We start from the raw sequence: 19,195 nt of genomic DNA on the forward strand, positions 1-19,195 counted from the left end.
TCTGAAATGGAAAATTTCTACACAGTGTCTGATTAGGATCTTCAGGATGGGAGTTTAGGCATACCTCATTAAAAATCACAAGAAAATTATTTGAAGACTCAGTGCTTTCTGACATGATTCTTTCCAGTTAGAAGTGAATGAATATGTAGTGGATCGCAGCAGACCAGTTGAAGCCCTGTAATAATATACATCAAAGGGACATTCAGAGCAAAAAAAAAATTGGAATCTGTAATCTTTTGGTGCTTGCACGTGGAGAGAATGAGCTTGGCTGCTGCTCTACATGTACATCTAAGAAAGTCTGCCCAGAATTTTTTTTCCTATAATAAAGCACAGCACAATGAGACACTGTTTTGTGTTTGCCTATTCCAAAGAGAAGTCACTGCTTATGAGAAAGGAGCTGACTGTGGTCTGTCAGCCTCTGAGAATTCAACAGAACAGTGCTCTGATGACCGTGGAGCATGAGGGGAAACAACATGAGCCGGGGAGCTGTGGGGAGCCGGCAACCACAAGATAATGTGTATGCTTGTGTACAACCATCTACTTCATGGCAAGGCCTCAGGACAGCACATGTCATTTTTGTACTAATTACAATATAGTAGTGGCAAATGGCTTACCAACAATAGAATCCTCTCATGGTCACGCAGTACTATAAAAATTCAAGCCTAGATAGGACAGCATTTTGCAAATTAAGGAAATTAGAAAAATCACCTGAGAAAACACTGACACTGGCAGATGTTCCCCTTCCCAAAAATGACAAACACGGAGTTGCAAATTCAATGGATATGTAATCCGAGGGTCTGCTCGCTAGCATAGCATCCGAACTCATGCTTAAATTTCAGTTACAGGTTAATGTTGTTATTCTTATGTGTCATCGAGTCAGTTCCAATTCATAACAACCCCGTGTAGAGTTCCCAGGGTGCGGCTGGTGAGTTTGAACCACCATCCTTGGGGTTCAGACCAACCTTGCAGTCAGGTGCTCTTATCCTACAGCACCGCCCCAGGACCCCTAGAGATAATAGCTTTGCAGAATTACATTGACCCAGTCTTTTAAAAATAGTGAAAGTTCCCTCCAAAGGTCAAGATGCAGGTTGTGTGGATATTGTAGAGGTAAGGTGCGGCCTTGTGCTCTCCTTATTACCATGTGTTTTGCTTCTGCCCACGTGTCCTTGCCTCCTCTGGAGTATTGTGTTTTTAAAAAGAAGTTTGGCTAGAGCAGTAAGGATGCACATAAATGATTGGAGAGAAATGTAGTGTGGCGGCGCCTCTGGCCACATCCCCCCACCTGGGAAAGGCCACCTCTTTACGCTACTCTCCTTTCTGTTGCAGTAATGTGCCTAGTGTCGGGAGCCTTGCCGACCCAGACTATCTGAACACGCCAGTGACACTCAACAGTGCCGCCCCTGCCAGCAACAGTGGGGCTGGAGTCCTGCCGTCCCCAGCAACCCCTCGCTTCTCTGTCCCCACACCACGAACTCCCAGGACCCCAAGAACTCCCAGAGGTGGGGGCACTGCCAGTGGTCAAGGGTCTGTGAAATACGACAGCACCGATCAGGGCTCACCAGCCTCTACGCCCTCTACCACACGGCCCCTTAACTCTGTAGAACCTGCCACCATGCAGCCAATTCCTGAAGCCCACAGTCTCTACGTCACCCTGATTCTCTCGGATTCGGTGATGAACATCTTTAAAGACAGAAACTTTGATAGTTGCTGCATCTGCGCCTGCAACATGAACATCAAAGGGGCAGATGTTGGCCTCTACATCCCCGATTCTTCCAATGAGGACCAGTACCGCTGCACCTGTGGGTTTAGCGCTATCATGAATCGAAAACTTGGCTACAATTCGGGCCTCTTCCTCGAAGATGAATTGGATATTTTTGGGAAGAATTCTGATATTGGTCAGGCTGCAGAGAGGCGCTTAATGTTGTGTCAGACCACCTTCCTTCCTCAGCTGGAAGGGACCAGAAAGCCCCAGGAGCCGCCCATCAGCCTCCTCCTCCTGCTGCAGAATCAGCACACTCAGCCCTTCGCTTCCCTGAGTTCCCTGGACTACGTTTCCTCCAGCAGCCGCCAGACTCTCCCCTGTGTGAGCTGGAGTTATGACCGGGTACAAGCCGACAACAACGATTACTGGACAGAGTGCTTCAACGCCCTGGAGCAGGGCCGGCAGTACGTGGACAACCCGACAGGTGGTAGAGTGGACGAGGCTCTGGTCAGAAGTGCCACTGCCCACTCATGGCCTCATAGCAACGGTGGGTTTCCCAGAATGTGCTTGATGTCATGGCAACTGAAAATATTTTCTTGACATTTTTATGTGACCAAAATTTAACCTTCATCCCTTGAGAAAAAAAAACAAAACTAAGTAAGAACTGTGTAGCTTTTACCCGAGTGAATGGGGAGAGTGTTTGCAATCGAAACCCCTTTGAAGTGAAGTAATTACAGAACAACTTGCACTTGTATTGACTCCTGAGCAGTCAGCCTGTATGGGCAGCCTCTGTCTGTGGGTGTCAGAGGCCTCATCAGGAGCAGTTCTCCCTGGCTCCTCTTCTGGGGACGGTTTCACCCATTCACAGCACATGGTTTCCTGCCCTGGGCTTCCCAGCCCTTTGTGTGTCTTACCACTGTGACCACATTGTACCTTACACTGTGGCTACTAGGCCATCACCGGCTCTTCTAGCAGGAAAGCTTCAGTTGACCCATGTTCTTGGAGTTGGATGACAAGATGCCAAGCAGCTTGTCCTCCCTTACTCCGTCCATCCTGGGCTGCACTTGGGGGTCACATGGCATCTCATAGACAAGGTTCCTGTCCACAGGAATTTGCTAATCTAGCCTGGAAAATAAGCATTTGTCAAATAATCACACCAATAGGGGTATCATTGCAGCCACTGTAAGTGATGAATGCATGGTGGGGGCCCACCCTAGTCTGGAAGGTCAGGGGAGACTTCCTTGAAGAAGTTGTAGTATGTACTCCCAGAACTCAATGAGGAGACCAGATTAACTGGGTAAAAAAGGTAGTGAGTGAGGAATTATGTCCCAGGGAGGACCAGCCTGTGGAAGGGCTCATTATCAAGGAATTGACAGGAAGTTAGAGGCCCACAGGGGCTAGATTACTGTGAGTCGCTGGGTCTCCATCCAAACAAAGAGCAGTGAAAAATCGTTGAAGAGTTTCCGGAAGAGGCGTTGCCATGAGGTTTCTGAAGTCAGGAAAGAATAGAAATTGCAGGGACGGCAAGGGGAGACTCCCATCTCAGTGTGCTAGATCAGAAAGACATAGGCGCCTGCCAGGTGGTCAGGAGGTGGTGCTCAGCTGAGTACTAAGGACACCGAGGGAGAGCCAGGTTAAGGATGACGACGTGAGTACCTGGCTAGGTTCTGGTGCCAGTCAGAGAGATGGGATACTGGAGACAGACCAGTGGGAGGAGAAAACTCAGAAAGCTGGTCATTTTGGACATGTGGACATGTTCGAGGTCACTTATGAGATGTCCAGGTGAAGTAGACACAGGGAGCTTGGAGAGGCGGGTGGGTGCATGTAACAGCACATACAGCTGTAGTTAGGGCCGCACGTGGGAGCACTGAGAAGAGGAGAAAGGGGAACGAGAAGAGACAGGACCTAGGATCCAGCTGGGTAAGGGAGAGAAGGGGGCCCAGCGGCTACTCCTTGGAAACCTATACAAGATCACTGTGAGTCACAGTCAACTCGAGTGCACTTCACAAAAGCAGCAGTGCACAGGAGGCACAGAGGGTGATGCTGGCAGCCAGTGGTGGAGTGTAGCCTGGAAGAGGGCGGAGTCCACAGGCAGTCCAGGGCAGCAGCTGAGGTTTTGGATGGGCCTTTGGACTGTAGGGAGAGCTGTTTCTGTAGAGTGGGACACAGATTCCAAACCACGGGATATATGAAAGGATCGGGACCCCTGTTTCCCAGTCGCTCTCGGCTTTGCAAGGTTCTATGAGCTCCTTAAAGAACAGAAGCCTGGCCAGAGGGCAGTGGGGTAGGGAGTGGTACATCAGCTAAACAAGGGAGACTTCAAAGAGGCGGGGAGCCTTTGGGGAGCCTGAAGGGTGCTCCCTGTCTTTGTGACTGCTCAGGGTCAAACACAGTACCTTGCCTTCACTTAATGTTCCTTGAATGAGGTACTAATGAAAGAAAATGCCTCTCCCTAAGAGAAGTGTGGAAGATAATCTTGGTTGGTTCAGAGTAGTGGTTTCTCACAGTCACGGTCATCAGGCAGAAGAGCCCTGGGTGTGGATGATCAGTGCATCCTCTTGCTATGTGAAGAATAGCTCATCTCACTTCTGGGTAGGCCAGTGAGTGAGGTGGGAGCCAGTCAGAACGGTACCCTTTCACGCACACATGCACTCTAGCGTTTGGTTCTGCAAAGGAATAGGACTGCTTTGAGTTTCTTAAACCTGAGGTTCTCTCAGTCTGTCCTTTATTTACTTTAATAGAGGCATGGTTCCAAGTCCTTTAGTTTTTTTCGTTACGATTAAAAAAAAACCTGAGCTTGAAGATACAAGGTAATTGGCGTACTGCTCGTCCTGTGGGTTCAGGTTTCAGGGACCGAGGATGAAGGTCCAAGAGGCAGCTGGCCCGTGACTCCAGCACTTGTGGGGCCCTGGGCTGGGACCCCAGGCTTTCCAGGTTTCCTGTTTCTTAGGAGAAACTAGAAATCCAGGTTTGTACATGAAACTTCCCAAAAGAGTGTGTTCACAAATTAGAATAAGAACCCGACATGTCTGTGGGCCCCCAGCTTGCTGCATGTGTTTTCCTGGTTCAGGGGCACATCTGTAATAACTTCTGAACCCTGAATCACATTGCACATCTGGGTCTGTTGGTGGTAAATGTAAATCTTGGCAACCCATCCTTGCTTGCAAAGTCAGAGTGATGAAAGACCTTCAGAGGACTCAATTGTGTGGGTATATGGCGAGTCTCACCCCATGCTTAGCTTTTTCCCCAGGCCTTTCTGGGACTCTGATGGGCTGTATGGATTGTCTCCCCTGGGGAAAATACATGTATGGACAGAGATGCCCCGTTTCAAAGTCCAAGCTAAGAAGCTCTCCCCAGGATGGCGGTTATAGGAAGGGTCTGCAACACTGTGACTGCCCTTCCCCTACACACTATCAACTTTGCCGGCCTCTGTTCCCATGGGCCTCTGCCTGCCTTATAGGTTGTCTTTCTGTTTGTGTTCTTTGGGAATATTTTACATTAAGAACATTTTCCCATGATGTTTTTTTATAGCTTCCACTCAGTTAAGCTCCTTCCACTCCCTCCCGCTCATAATCAGCAAAACCCTGACATTTGTAAATAAAAGTAGTGCAGTAATTAGAAAGCTTTACTACTTTCTCTTAAGAGATACCCTGGAAACACATTCATGTGAGTCTAAAAAAATCAGACGCTCTGAAGCAGCACTAAAGGTTATATTCTTGTATATGGAGCAGCCCATTTCCCTCTGCTGTTTCCAAGAAGAGTTCTTGTGTCTCATTCCGAAGACGTGTCCATTTCCCCTGGACCCCTCAGCCAAGCCCCCTCACATACATCTGTCGTTGACGGGTAGTTTCTTTTCATTTCTCCTCCAGTGCTGGACAGCAGCATGCTCTCTTCCCAGGACGTGGTCCGCATGCTGCTGTCACTGCAGCCCTTTCTCCAGGACGCCATCCAGAAGAAACGCACGGGCAGGACCTGGGAGAACATCCAGCACGTGCAGGGGCCACTCACCTGGCAGCAGTTCCACAAAATGGCCGGACGAGGCACCTATGGTAGACCACTCGCCCTGCACATTCCTCCCCCCTTTTCCATGCACTCCAGAGCAGCTTGGCTTGCCATGCAGTCTTTGCAGTTGTTTGTGATCTTACCTGTGAAGTGTTACGAGGGACCCTGGTGGTACAGTGGTTACACTCTGCTGCTCACTGGAAGGTCGGTGGTATAATCCACCAGAGGGTCCACAAAAGAAAGGTGTGGCAGTCTGCTTCCATAAAGGCGACAGCCTTGGAAACCCTTGGGGCCAGTTCTGCCTCTGCTACAGGGTTGCCATGAGTCTGAATTGAACCAACGGCCATGGCTTGTGAAGTTTCATAACCTTCTTGTTTCTCTAAAGTTCCTTGTAGAATTAGGCTTTCTAAATCTCCTTGGCATAACTGAGGTCCCTGAGGAACTTCTACCTTGAGAACATGTTCTTGAGCTTCCCCATCTCCCCTGAGCCCACTGCTTTGGGACAGACGCACACCAGTCCTCTGCTACTGCATGGTCAGGCTCCCCAGGACCATCATTGAAATGAAATGGTGCTGACCGAAAGCTAACTAGAAACTTGTTCTCATTGCCTCTTGATCTTAATTTCTCCCAACATTTAGTTAAAATATTTGTCAGGGCCCATTAATTAGAATACTTGAAAATGCTTTTAACAGTATCCTACAAACATTCGGAGAAAGTTCTGATGCGAGGATTAGACTAGGGAACTCCTAAATTTTCCAGGTTGTGGGGAGCAGACCCTCCAGCGCCCTGCTCACTGTCAGTGCTGTGTCTTTAGGTTCAGAAGAATCTCCGGAGCCGTTGCCCATCCCCACTCTGCTGGTAGGCTGTGACAAGGACTTCCTCACCATCTCACCATTCTCCCTGCCATTTTGGGAGAGGCTGTTGTTGGACCCATATGGGGGCCACCGTGACGTTGCCTATATCGTGGTGTGTCCAGAAAATGAGGCCTTGCTCGAAGGAGCCAAAACTTTCTTCAGGGACTTAAGCGCTGTGTACGAGGTAAGATGATGTGGTGAAAGCCATTCTCATGACAAGAGTACTCGGGTGGTTTCCATGTTTGACTGAATTTGAAAGAACATCCTTCACAGGAGACACCAAAGATAAGTTGTAGAACGAAGGAAAGAATTAAGTTGGTAAGTTTTCCTGGTAGTGAAGTGCTTTCCTCTCTTGGTATTATATTTGATTTGATTTTGAAGACTTATCTCTCATCCATCCTTGCCACACATTTCCAAATCCTATCAGCTGTTTTTCCCCCTATTTGTGTGTTCAGAGTTTAAAAGCAGCTCTCATTAAGGGAAAGTGGTTAGTTAGAGGTGAGGGCTGTAAAAAGAAAACTGATTTACTCTTCTGTACTTTTTTGGTGAGGGGAGTTCCTGAAAATGGTATTAAAATGTATAGCTTGAGAATTTCTGAATCTGGAGGTGTAACTTACACCACTTATCTGTCAGTTTGTTATACTTTGGTGGCTTGTGAGTTGCTGTGATTCTGAGGGTTATCCTACCGGTATTTTAAATAATCAGCAGGGTCACCCATGGTGGACAGGTTTCAGTGAAGCTTCTAGTGTAAGACTAGGAAGAAAGGACTTGGTGATCTGGGCCAACGATCACCTTATGCATCACAGCAGAACACTGTCTGATAGAGTGCCGGAAGATGGACCTCTCAGGTTGGAAAGGACTCAGTACAACTGGGATATGCTGCCTAATCAAAGTAGAGTCAACCTTTATGGCATGGATGGAGGTGGAGCTTTTGGGACCTTCATTTGCTGATGCGGCACTACTCAAAATGAGAAGAAAAGGCTGGAAACATCTGTATTAACAGACTGTACAAAGAATGAATCTTGGAAAATATGGAAGTCGCCAAAAGTTAAATGGAACTCATAAAGATCGTTCAGCATTCATGAACTGAAATGGACTGGTATTAGCCATTTTGCACTGAACAGTCAGATCATTTACCATGCCGGAAATAACACATTGAAGAAGAATGGTGTCACATGTATCATCGAAAAGGACATTTCAAGAACTGTCCTGCGGATACACTGTTGTCAGTGATAGGATAATGTCTATACACCTGCAAGGAAGATCAATTAATATTACTATTCAAGTTTATGCACGAGTCATCAATGCCAAAGGTGAAGAAATTAGTGATTTTTACCAACTTCTTCAGTCTGAAATTAACTGAACATACAATCAAGGTGCACTGGTAATTACTGATAGTTGGAATGAGAAAGTTGGAAATAAAGAAGAAGGATTAGGAGTTGGAAAATACAGCCTTGATAATAGAAATGCCATCAGGAATCACCTGATAGAATTTTCTAAGACTAGTGACTTATTCTCTGCTATTTATAAGGTTTCCAGAGACTAAAGATTCGGAAGTAGTTTGTCACTCTTTCTTCCTAGTCTGTCTTTGTCTAGAAGCTCATCTGAAACCTGTCCACCATGGGTGACCATGCTGGTTATTTTAAAATACTGGTGGGATAGCCCTCAGAATCACAGCAACTCACAAGCCACCACAGTACGACAGGCAGAATAGTGAGTGACCATTTGGTTTTATGTCGAAACTGTCACTTTAAATTTCGAGGAAATCTGTGTACATGCGTAATAGAACCCGGTGGGTGTGGGATAGCCATTCACTCAGGTATCCCCTCTAGTCACCAGAATGGAGATGCACAGTCAGTGAGAGACCATTGAATAATGGACAGATACCAAAAAAATGAATGTGCACACCTGTGTCTCCTTGGTTCTGTCAGGCGTTCGTGGCTGTTCTAATCCTTCTCCCACTTGTTCTCTCCCAAGATGGCGGCTCTGGGAGTAGCTGAGCATCTTGAATTAGAAAGCAATGGATTTCTTGTTTCTCCTACAAATTTCCCTAGCTGTAAGCCTTCCAATCTTTTAAATAATTCTTGTATATGTGGTTCAGAATTCTACCACCATTCCCTGAGCCTACTTGGCCCGGTATTCTGTGTTGTTGGTGACGGCGCTCTTCACTGCATGTCTGTATGATCCGCCATCTTGATTGTATCCTCCCTCAAGATACTCAGGATTGGACATTGTTTCGTTCTGCTATGCATAAGGTCACTATGAGTCGGTACCGACTCGATGGCACCTAACAACAACAACAACAAGTGACTTGTTCGGAGTCCTAATGTGGCGCTGTGAGTTACTGCTTTGGATTGCAAGGTCTGTTTGAAACACAAGATCAGCAGTTCAAATTTACCAGCTACTCTTTGGAAACCATATTTTACAGGGTCACTATAAGTTGGAACCTTTTCGAAGGCACTTAACAACAACAATGACTTACTTGTTCATTGCAAATATTTTTTTTTCCAACAACATAAATGGTAACTGTCCTCACTAGAATTCACAGGAATCAACTGACTGGAAGAGAGCCATATTTATGCTCATTCCAAAGAAAGATGATCCAACAGAATGTGGTAATTGTAGAATGCTATAGCATTAGTACTTCATACAAGTAAAATCTTGCTGAAAATAATACAAAAACAATTGCAGCAAGTACATTGACATGGAGCTGCCAGAAATTCAAGTCAGATTGAGAAGAGGATGTGGAATGAGGGATATCATTGCTGACAACATGTGGATCTTGACTGAAAGCCAAGAATACCAGAAAGATGTTTACCTGTGTTTTATTGACTGTGCCAAGGCATTCAGTTGTGTGGTTCCTAACAGTTACAAAGAATCAGAATGTCAGAACACTTACACTCATGCAGAGTCTGTACATAGACCAAGAGACAAGTCATTCAGAGAAAACAAGGGAATGCTGCATTGTTTAAAACCAGGAAAGGTGTTCGCCAGGGTTGTAGCCTTTCATTGTGTGTATTCAGTCTGTATGCTTAGAAAGTAATTGAGAAGCTGGACTATAGAAAGAATACAGCATCAGGATTGGAAGAAAGCTCCTTAAACAACCTGCAGTAGGCAGACAACACATACTTGCTTGCTGAAAATGAAGAGAACTTGAAGCACTTGCTGATGAAGGTCAAAGACTACAACCTTCTATGTGGATTACACTTAAGCATAAAACAAAAATACAATTGAACCAATAAAAACCACATCTTGATAAATGGGAAAAGAGGGAAATTTTGAAGAATTTTGTTTTACTTGGACTTAAATCAGTACCCGTAGAAGCAACAGGCAAAAAATAAAACAATTTTGCATTGAGCAAATCTGCTGCAAAAGACTTCTTTTAAGTATGAAAAAGCAAAGATGTCACTTTGAGGACTAAGGTGCATCTGACCCGAGGCATGGTCTTTACAGTTGTGTCATATGCATACAAAAACTGAATGATTAATAAAGAAAAAGAGAGACGAGTTGATGCTTTTAAATTAAGGTATTGGTGAAGAGTATTGACTATACCTTGGACTTCTGGAAGAACGGACTATCTTTGAAGGAATACAGCCAGAATGCTCGTTGGAGGCAAGATAGCAAGACTTTTTCTCATATCCTTTGACATGTTATCAGAAGAGAGCAGTCCCTGGAGAAAGACCTTCCTAGGGACTGGTAAAGTTGGAGGGTCAGTGAAAGAAAGGAAAACTCTTTCCTCTCTGACAAAAGCTGTTCTCAGTGACAATAACAATGGGCTCACAGATAACAATTGAGGATGGTGCAGGACCAGGCAGTGTTTTGTTCTGTTGGACATAGAGTCGCTATGAGTCAGAACTGACTTGATGGCACCTAACAACAACAGAGAGAACTTATTTTTATTAGAATATACACAGCAGAACACACGCACACTTCAGTGGTACTGACTACAGTCTTCAAGGTGTTAACCATTCTCACCCATCTTTCCCAGGTTGTCCCTCCTTTATTAGCATAAATTTACTGCCCCTTTTGGGTTGCTGCTGTCACTTTCATCCAATATAGAGAGTACTTAAAAAAAGCATGATTTTAAAGGCATTCTTTTCTATAATGCTTTATTTAGAACTATATTTAACACAAAAATTTTGATGCAGATTAAATTTCTTAGTAATTAAAAGCTAGATAAATAGTTGTATGTCTTTAGGTATATAAATTCCCATTACCTTAAAAAAGTTAGAATCCTGTTTTCTTTGAAGAGTGTCATGTTTTCTCAGCTAAGTTTTTCTGAAACTTAGCTGGTCTTGCGCCATCCTCACAATTATTGCTACGCTTGAATGTTTTCATTTTTTGGTGCTATATTCTGCTGCCATTCATACGGTCTTCAGTGGCTAACCATTCACAAGGGACCCACCTCTCCTTCTTCCTAGTCTGTTTTAGGCTGAAAGCTCAGCTGAAGCCTGTCCACCAGTGGTGACCCTGCTGGCATTTAAAATACCAGTGATATTGCTTCTAGCATCCCAGCAGTACACAAGACACCACAGTAGGACAGACTGACAGACACGTGGTGGCCTGTCCTGCTAATTGCAGGTGCACGATGTTACGTCTCTGCTGTAGGCACCCACTTAGTGTTCTTCCTTGAGATGAACTACGGCATCTCATTGTCCTGATAACAGATGCAGACTGTAAGGAAGTGGTAGGCATGCTCCCTTCACCAGTGCAGTGTTCCTGTGATCTCATGAACAGGAGTAGGCATTGCTTCCAGGGTTCTAGTGGATGTGTGTGTCAGTCAGCCGGAGGTGGCAGAAATCTGCTGAGTGCTGTATTTGTCCATTAGCAGGCAGGTAGTCCTCCCCCTCCTCCCTCCCGTCCTCAGGAGGAATGGGCATGGGGGGAGCCACACCTCGTCCCATCCCCTCCCTTTTTTTGTATAGGGGGTTCACTTCATGTTTGAGAAACAGGTAGCACTGTCAGAGCTTATCAGAAAGGACTGGCTTCTGACGTTGGGTTTTGCACCAATGACAGCTGAACAGAAAGGCCTCTCTGTTTATGGTGAAGAATTCCCTCCCTTGTTAAGTGTATGCACTGGGTGGAGGCTGGGCTCCTGTTCACGGTGACTTTGTCTGTGTCTCAGATGTGTAGGCTTGGGCAGCACAAACCCATCTGCAAAGTGCTTCGGGACGGGATCATGCGTGTGGGGAAGACCGGGGCGCAGAAGCTGACTGATGAGCTGGTGAGCGAGTGGTTCAGCCAGCCCTGGGGCAGCGAGGAGAATGACAATCATTCCAGACTCAAACTCTACGCGCAGGTTTGCCGCCATCACCTAGGTAAATGGAAGTTTATTTGTCCAAGTAGAACTTGAGACGTTAAATAGCTGATTTCCTGTCTTCTTACGTGTGAGTGATGTACCCCTAGGTTTCTTTGGTCTCCAGCAATGCTACCATTTCATGACTACGTTTATTCATTGATTTAGGCTCAGGTTTTGTGTTTGAGGTTCTTGTTGTTAGTCTGTAGACATTCAGTCTTGATGAAAGACTATTTAAAGTGACCTAGAGAAGTCATCCCTACTTTCCCCCACCTATAGAAACTTACCAGCATGCTGTGGTAATCACGGTTTCATTTTAACCCAAATTCCTAAGAGAACTTCAGAAGTTCATGAAGCTGTCTTGAGGTATGCAGAGGTGCACAATGTGCATTGATGACTCATTTTTCACTGAAGGCACGTGCAATCATTCCGAAAGGAGACGGTTACACATGATTCATTCTCTTTTCAAATACAAGTCTTCTCTGGGATTTGTCTGAAATCTCTCCATGTCTGAATGCTGCTTGGATACATGAGCATCCTCCACTTGGGATTCAGCCTGACCCTAATGCCGCCTCTTTTGCTTGTCCTTTCAGCACCTTATTTAGCCACTCTGCAGCTGGACAGCAGCCTGCTGATACCACCTAAATACCAGACCCCACCAGCAGCAGCCGCACAAGGATCGACTACACCTGGGAATGCTGGCCCTTTAGCTTCAAATTCAGGATCAGCAGCCCCCCCAGCTGGCAGTGCATTTAACCCCACCTCCAATGGCAGTTCTGGGAACCCTGCAGCCAGTAGCTCCGGCCCAGGTTCCTCTGTGCCACCAGTCTCAGCATCTTCCTCTGCTCCTGCTGTCAACCCGATGAGCACTACCTCTTCTTCGGGATTCAGTGGTAGTGTTGGAGGGCAGAACGCCAGCACAGGGGGCAGCTCTGTAGACAGAACGCAAGGGAACATCGGCTGTGGTGGAGACACGGAGCCTGGGCAGAGTGGCACTCAGCCTGCACAGGACGGGCAGGAGAGGTACGAGACGGGCTTCAGCATGGAAGCCTTTTCTGCCGTGGTCTGCACCCCTCCACTATGACCTTAGTAGTCTCCGAATCCAGTGTAGTGCGCAATTCCTGTCCTCCCAAAGAAAAGGGCAGCCATCAACGTTAGCACTGGAGTCTTGAGACATATGCGATGCTTACTTTGTATAAGAACGTACGGTAAAACAGCCCCACAGAACAGGAGGAGGAGGCTGGAAAAGAGGTCTCCCCTAAAAGGACTGTGTTGTCCTTTTGCATCTCTCCCTGGAGCTAGCTGGTGTACGTGCGTGCACACTAATAGTGCCCAGGGAGCTTGAACGCTGAGTGCTGCAGTGTAGCTTGGCTTCAGGTTGTGCGTCTCACAAGTGCCTCTCTCCCCAGCATCACAGAAAGGGAGCGAATCGGTGTTCCTACGGAGCCTGACTCTGCAGACAGCCAGGCCTACCCACCAGCGGTCGTCATTTACATGGTGGACCCCTTCACGTACACAGCGGAGGAAGACTCCACAGCTGGGAACTGCTGGTTGTTGAGCTTGATGCGCTGCTACACAGAGATGCTGGATCATTTACCTGAGCATATGAGAAACTCTGTCATTCTCCAGGTAACTCTTTGCAACTTTGTCACTGAAAATTGGCAAGTAAGATTTAAACCATGAGGTTTAGAACATTTTCTTTAGCATATACACCCCCCAGAATCAATCCTACTGCCATCAAGTTGATTCTGACTCATACAGGACAGAGTTGACCTGCCCCATAGTGTCCCCAGTGATGTCATCGTACAGAGGAGTCCTGGTGTGGCATTGGAGGGTGAACACTGGATTGTTAACTGCAAGGTCAGTGGTGTAAACCCATCGCCTGCGTCTTGGAAATCCTGTTGTACGTGGTCACTGTGAGTCACACTGAGTCAGCAGTACTTACCAACAACAGCAATCTTTATAGAAGCCGACAACCATGTCTTTCTTCTGTGGAGCAGTTGGTGGGTTTGAACTGCCGACCTTTGGCTAGCAGCTAAGTGCATACTGTTGTGTCTGGCTTTCTTTATAGAAGTATATGGAAGTGTTGTTGCTAAGAGCTGTCAAGTCAATTCTGACTCATAGCTATCCTGTATACGGCTTCCAGGGATCATCTGGTGGGTTTGAACCACCTCCCTTGTGGTTAGCAGTCACTGCTTATCCTACAGGCCACCCCAGGATAAAAGACAGAACTTCTAACGCTCCCTTCCAGACTGCCCTCATTGTGTGTGTTCGTTTTACAGCTAAGATCCGATTTTCAGTGTCAATTTCAGTCTTTTTTTCTATCATTATTTATGAATGTATTATTTTCTGATTTAAATTCTAAATTTTTAATGATTGCATATTTTCACTTTCAACCATTCCTGTAGTCAGATTTTGAATTTTCTCCATTTTTTCACATTAAAATGAAATAGTCATAGTATAAATCTATGTATAAAATTTTCCAGATGACTTTTCACCTTTTAAAGGGGATTCTTCTTTCACGTAGATAGTAATGAATATTGCTAAATTCCTTTCAGAAAAGGTTCTGCTGATCCTCATTCCCTTTAGCAGGGAGTGGGCGTGGCCTTTTTCACTGCACCATTTTGCCAGCCTTTTGATGTCATAATGAAAAAGTATGATTTAGTAGATAAAAGATGATGCTTTAGGGTTTTTGGGTTTTATTTATTTAATGCCATTTTAACTAAAGCTATTGTCTAGGATTAAAAGGTTGGCTGATACGGTTTTTTGTGCTTGGTTGGATTTGTCACTAACTCTCCAGGTGCTGTACACAGTGCACCCACATTCTGAAAATACGGAATATGTGCAAACGCAAGTTTTTAAAGTTCTGAGTCATGGCAATAATTTGAGAAACCTTTCCTCACGTGAGAACAGTAGGTACATTTCTAAATGACAGTGTAACTTGACAATCATCACATACCTCTTCTTCAATTCCGGTGACATCTGGAATTCAGATTTGATTGTCACTGCGAGGAGATAGGATTGTATCATGTTGTGTTGGTGTGCACGTGTGTCCTCGTACACTGGAGCTCAGTGTCTCCTCCTGTGCCTGTTTGTGGCTTAGATTGTGCCTTGCCAGTACATGCTGCAGACAATGAAGGAGGAACAAGTCTTCTACATCCAGTACTTGAAGTCCCTGGCGTTCTCCGTGTACTGCCAGTGCAGGCGGCCTCTGCCTACACAGATCCACATCAAACCCCTCACGGGCTTCGGGCCTGCAGCCAGCATCGAGATGACCCTCAAGAACCCGGAGGTGGGTATATTGGCTGGAAACATGCCCCAAAAAGGCCAGCAGGAGACTTTGTTACTCCAGAGGTTGGTTGGTTGGTTGGTTGGTTCACCTTCTACTGTAGAGTTACTAGGACTCCTTAACGCTTAAGCTGACATAGAGATCATTTTCTGAACTTTATAAGTTGTCAAGGAAAGTAGGCACATAAACTCTTGCTATTAAAACACCTGAGGAAGTGCTCACATTCCATCATTAATGTTGAACGTCCCTAAGTTTACTTTGTCCTGTTGCTTTTGAAGTGAATTTGTATCTCAGATTCATTGCCTCTCTGCCATTCCAGCTGCAGGTGGCCTGTGGTCACTCTGCCAGAGATCCTTGGTGTGATGTCTGATGCTCTTCTGAATGTAGGTGCATCTGCACGTCAGTGAATGCGCTCTCCTGTCTTTTCTCCATTGACTCCAAAGTACACCTACATTACAGAAATATGGGCCTCTAGGAGAATTTTGAAACACTGAAGGCAAAAAAAACCCTTAAAAGTTTACACTTTATAAGCCATCTTATGTTGACGATATACATATACAAGGCACTGTTTCAAAAACCAGTTTATTGAGTGAAGGAGTGACATTAAGTAATAAAGTCAAACAGATCTTCACCATATGGGAGCTGCTGAAAACCACAACAGTAAATTGAAATGTTCTGGGAGGCTCTAGGAAATTTTTATCCCTTCTGTAAATAAAAGCTTGTGAGTGGGACTTGTGCAGTGGTTAATAGCGCATTTGTTGTAATGTGGCTCTGGTCACCTGGGCCCCTGAGAGAAAGCCTCTTTGTGTAACTGTGACCTATAGTCACTCCAAGGACTCTCTGACCTTTCTGCCTTGTCATTTTTAAGTTCGTTTACCCTTTGAGTTTGAATTTTTCCCTTTTGTGATCAACTTACCTGTTTTATCTTTTAGCCTTTTTTATAATTTGGAGAGTGAATTTGTTTCTGGAAAGTATTGCTTTTCTTTAAAAACTTAGAATCCTTCAGTTCTAGAGTTCTTTGTGGTTATTTCTCAGGTTAGATGCAGTCTTTCCTTGAGATTTTGGTAAGACGTGATCACTACTTCAAATGATAACTGTGATAATAGTCAGTAAAGATTAAGGGCCTATGGCCAACTATAGGGAGATCAAGGCTCTCTGTAAACATTTCGGGAAGTTATAACAAACTTGCAGAACAGTGTCAGCAGCTCAGGAGCTAGTGAGACGTAGATTACAGTACATGGCAGAGACTTCGCGGAATATGTGCTCCTCTTGTTGTTTTGAACAGAACAAGAGGAATAAATCATTTTTCTTTACGAGATACAAGAGAACCAAATGTTACAAATGTACGCGTAATGGTGGCTTCTCCCACAGACTGCAACTATTGTTGTTGTTAGGTCCCATCGAGTCGGTACTGACTTTAGTGACACTATGCACAACAGAACAAAAAAAACACAACCCAGTCCTGGACTAACCTCTCAGTCATTGCTACATTTGAGCCCACTGCTGTGCCAATCCATCTCCTGGAGGATCTTCTCCTTTTTTTTCCACTCTCCACTTTACCAAACATGATCTCCTTCTCCAGGGAACAGTCCCTCCTGATAATATGTCTGAAGTATGAGAGATGAAGTCTGGCGCTCTGGTTGTACTTATTTTACAATAAGTACACTCTGGTTGTTTGTGGTACTTTGAGTATTCTTTCTCTAACACCATAACTCGCATGTGTCAATTTTTCTACAATCGTTCTTATTCACTGTCCAACTTTTGCTTGCATATGAAGTTATTGAAAATACCATGGCTTGGATCAGGTGCACCTTAGTCCTCAAGCTGACATCTTTGCTTTTCAGCACTTTAAAAAGGTCTTGTGCAGCAGATTTGCCTAATGCAATATGTCGTTTGATTTCTTGACTGTTGCGTCCATGAATGTTGATGGTTGATCTGAGCAAAATGAAGTCTTTGACAACACTTACATAGATGTTGTTTATTGGACGAGTGGTGAGATTTTTGGTTTGTTTACACTGAGGTGCAACCCATACCTAAGGCTGTGGTCTTTGATCGTCATAAGTAAGTTTTGTCAGCCCTCCTTGATTTCAGCAAACAAGATTATATTATCTGTGTATCGCTGGTTGTTTGAGTTTTCCTCCTATCTTGATGCCATATTTTTCTTCATATAATCCAGATTCTTGGATTATTTGCTCAGCATAAGGATTGCATAAATATGGAGAAAATACAACCCTGGTGCACACCTTTCCTAATTTTAAACCATTCGGTGTCCCCTTGTTCTTGGTCTATGTACAGGTTCCTCATGAGCATAATAAGTGTCCCAGAATACTCATTGTCCTCAATTTTGTTCATAGCTTGTTATGATCCACAGAATAGAAAGCCTTTTTACCTGTAAACCACAGGATATCAGCATCTGACATCAGCAGTGATATCCCTCATTCCACCTCTTCTGAATCTGGCTTCAACCTCTGGATATTCTCTGTTAATGTATGCTTGAAAGCCGTTTTTTGTATTATGTTTAGCAAAATTTTACTTACATGCGATATTAGTGATGCTGTCCGACGATTTCCACATTCTGTTGGGTCACCTCTCTTTGGAATGGGCACAACATGGATCTCTTCCAGTCAGTTGGCCAGGTAGCTAGCTGTCTTCTAAATTTGTTGGCATAGACCAGCGAGTGTCTCTAGTGCTGCATCAGTTTGCTGGAAGATTTCAGTTTGTACTGCATGAATTCCTAGTGTCTTGTTCTCTACTAATGCCTTCAATGCACCTTGGACTTTTTCTTTCAGTATCATTGGCTCTTGATCATACGCTACCTCTTGTAATGGTGGAATATCGACCATTTCTTTTTGGTGCGGTGACTCTGTGTACTCCTTCCATCTTTTTTGGATGTTTTCTGCATCATTCAATATTTTGCCCATTGTTGTTGTTAGGTACCCATGAATCACTACCAACTCACAACGACCCCATACACAACAGAATGAAACACAGCCCAGTCCTGGCCAACTTTACAATCATTGCTACATTTGAGCCCATTGATCCTGCCATTGTGCCAATCCATCTCATTGGGGATCTTCCTCTTTTTCTCTGACCCTCCACTTTACCATACATGACATCCTTCTCCAGGGACTGGACCCTTCTGGCAATATGTCTGAAGTATGAAACACTAAGTCTTGCCGTCATGTCTTCCAAGGAGCACTCTGGCTGTACATCTTTTTTTTTTTTTAATTTAAGGTTTTTATTGTGGATTGAGTGGAAGTTTACAGAGCATAGCATCAGTTTTTACATTCAACAAATTATACACCTTGTTTCTTAAAATGATTATAATTCCCTCCATGTACCATCAGTTAAACAGTATTTCTCTCTATCCACTTTAGCTTTTTTTTAAAAACAAACAAACAAAAAAACCACTCTCCAAAGGGCACATTCTGCAAGTCTGCTCCTGGCCACTGGCTCTTAGTCCTTCTCTTCCTTGTCCGTGAATCTAGAGTCCTCAGCCGCTCCCCCTCTCCATGCCCCATCTCTGCCTCCATCTCTGGCACTGCTGCTTCTCTGGATAAGATCCTGCATTCTGCTTGTGCATTTCTCTCTTGATGGTCCTAGGGTCCTCTGTTTCTGGACTGTAAGATTAACCACTCCCCTTTGTTTGTTACAAAACTTCTACCTTTACGATTGTGACAGTCGCGATTAGTCATGATAACAATTATTCACTATTGAATCTTACGAATCTTATCCCCATCTCTTTTCATCGGACCCTCTAGACAAAATGACAGCTATTCAGTGGGGACTCTTTCTTTCCCCCAATTCTCTTAAATTAAACTCCCTTCTGAAACCTTGTAAGCCAGTCACTTCATGCCTTTATTGCCCCCTCATATTAGGTAGCCAATGTCTAAGTCACCCGTCCCTATCTACCCTGTGTACAGAGCACATAGCATTGATACTTGATTTGAAGAATCTTTCACTCTGTTGGTATTTAGAGTAACTACTGCTCTGAGTATAGGTCAGGTTCATCATGAAGATGTATCTTCTGTCACTGTAGCTGTTCCAGTCTG

The 19,195-nt window shown here is 44.8% G+C and overlaps 1 protein-coding gene across 1 annotated transcript in view; it reads left to right on the top strand.

Moving 5' to 3' along the window:
• MED13L (mediator complex subunit 13-like) overlaps positions 1-19,195 on the top strand; it is a 367,925-nt gene that overhangs the window by 332,412 nt on the left and 16,318 nt on the right. Inside the window, exons 17-23 of the mRNA XM_006865509.1 lie at positions 1,327-2,249; positions 5,572-5,751; positions 6,519-6,742; positions 11,684-11,876; positions 12,448-12,877; positions 13,264-13,483; positions 14,958-15,146. Of these exons, the coding sequence (XP_006865571.1) occupies positions 1,327-2,249; positions 5,572-5,751; positions 6,519-6,742; positions 11,684-11,876; positions 12,448-12,877; positions 13,264-13,483; positions 14,958-15,146 (2,359 nt within the window). The remainder of the gene's footprint in view (positions 1-1,326; positions 2,250-5,571; positions 5,752-6,518; positions 6,743-11,683; positions 11,877-12,447; positions 12,878-13,263; positions 13,484-14,957; positions 15,147-19,195) is intronic.

Source organism: Chrysochloris asiatica, unplaced genomic scaffold, assembly GCF_000296735.1.
Source record: "Chrysochloris asiatica unplaced genomic scaffold, ChrAsi1.0 scaffold00078, whole genome shotgun sequence".
NCBI classification, from domain to species: Eukaryota; Metazoa; Chordata; class Mammalia; order Afrosoricida; family Chrysochloridae; genus Chrysochloris; species Chrysochloris asiatica.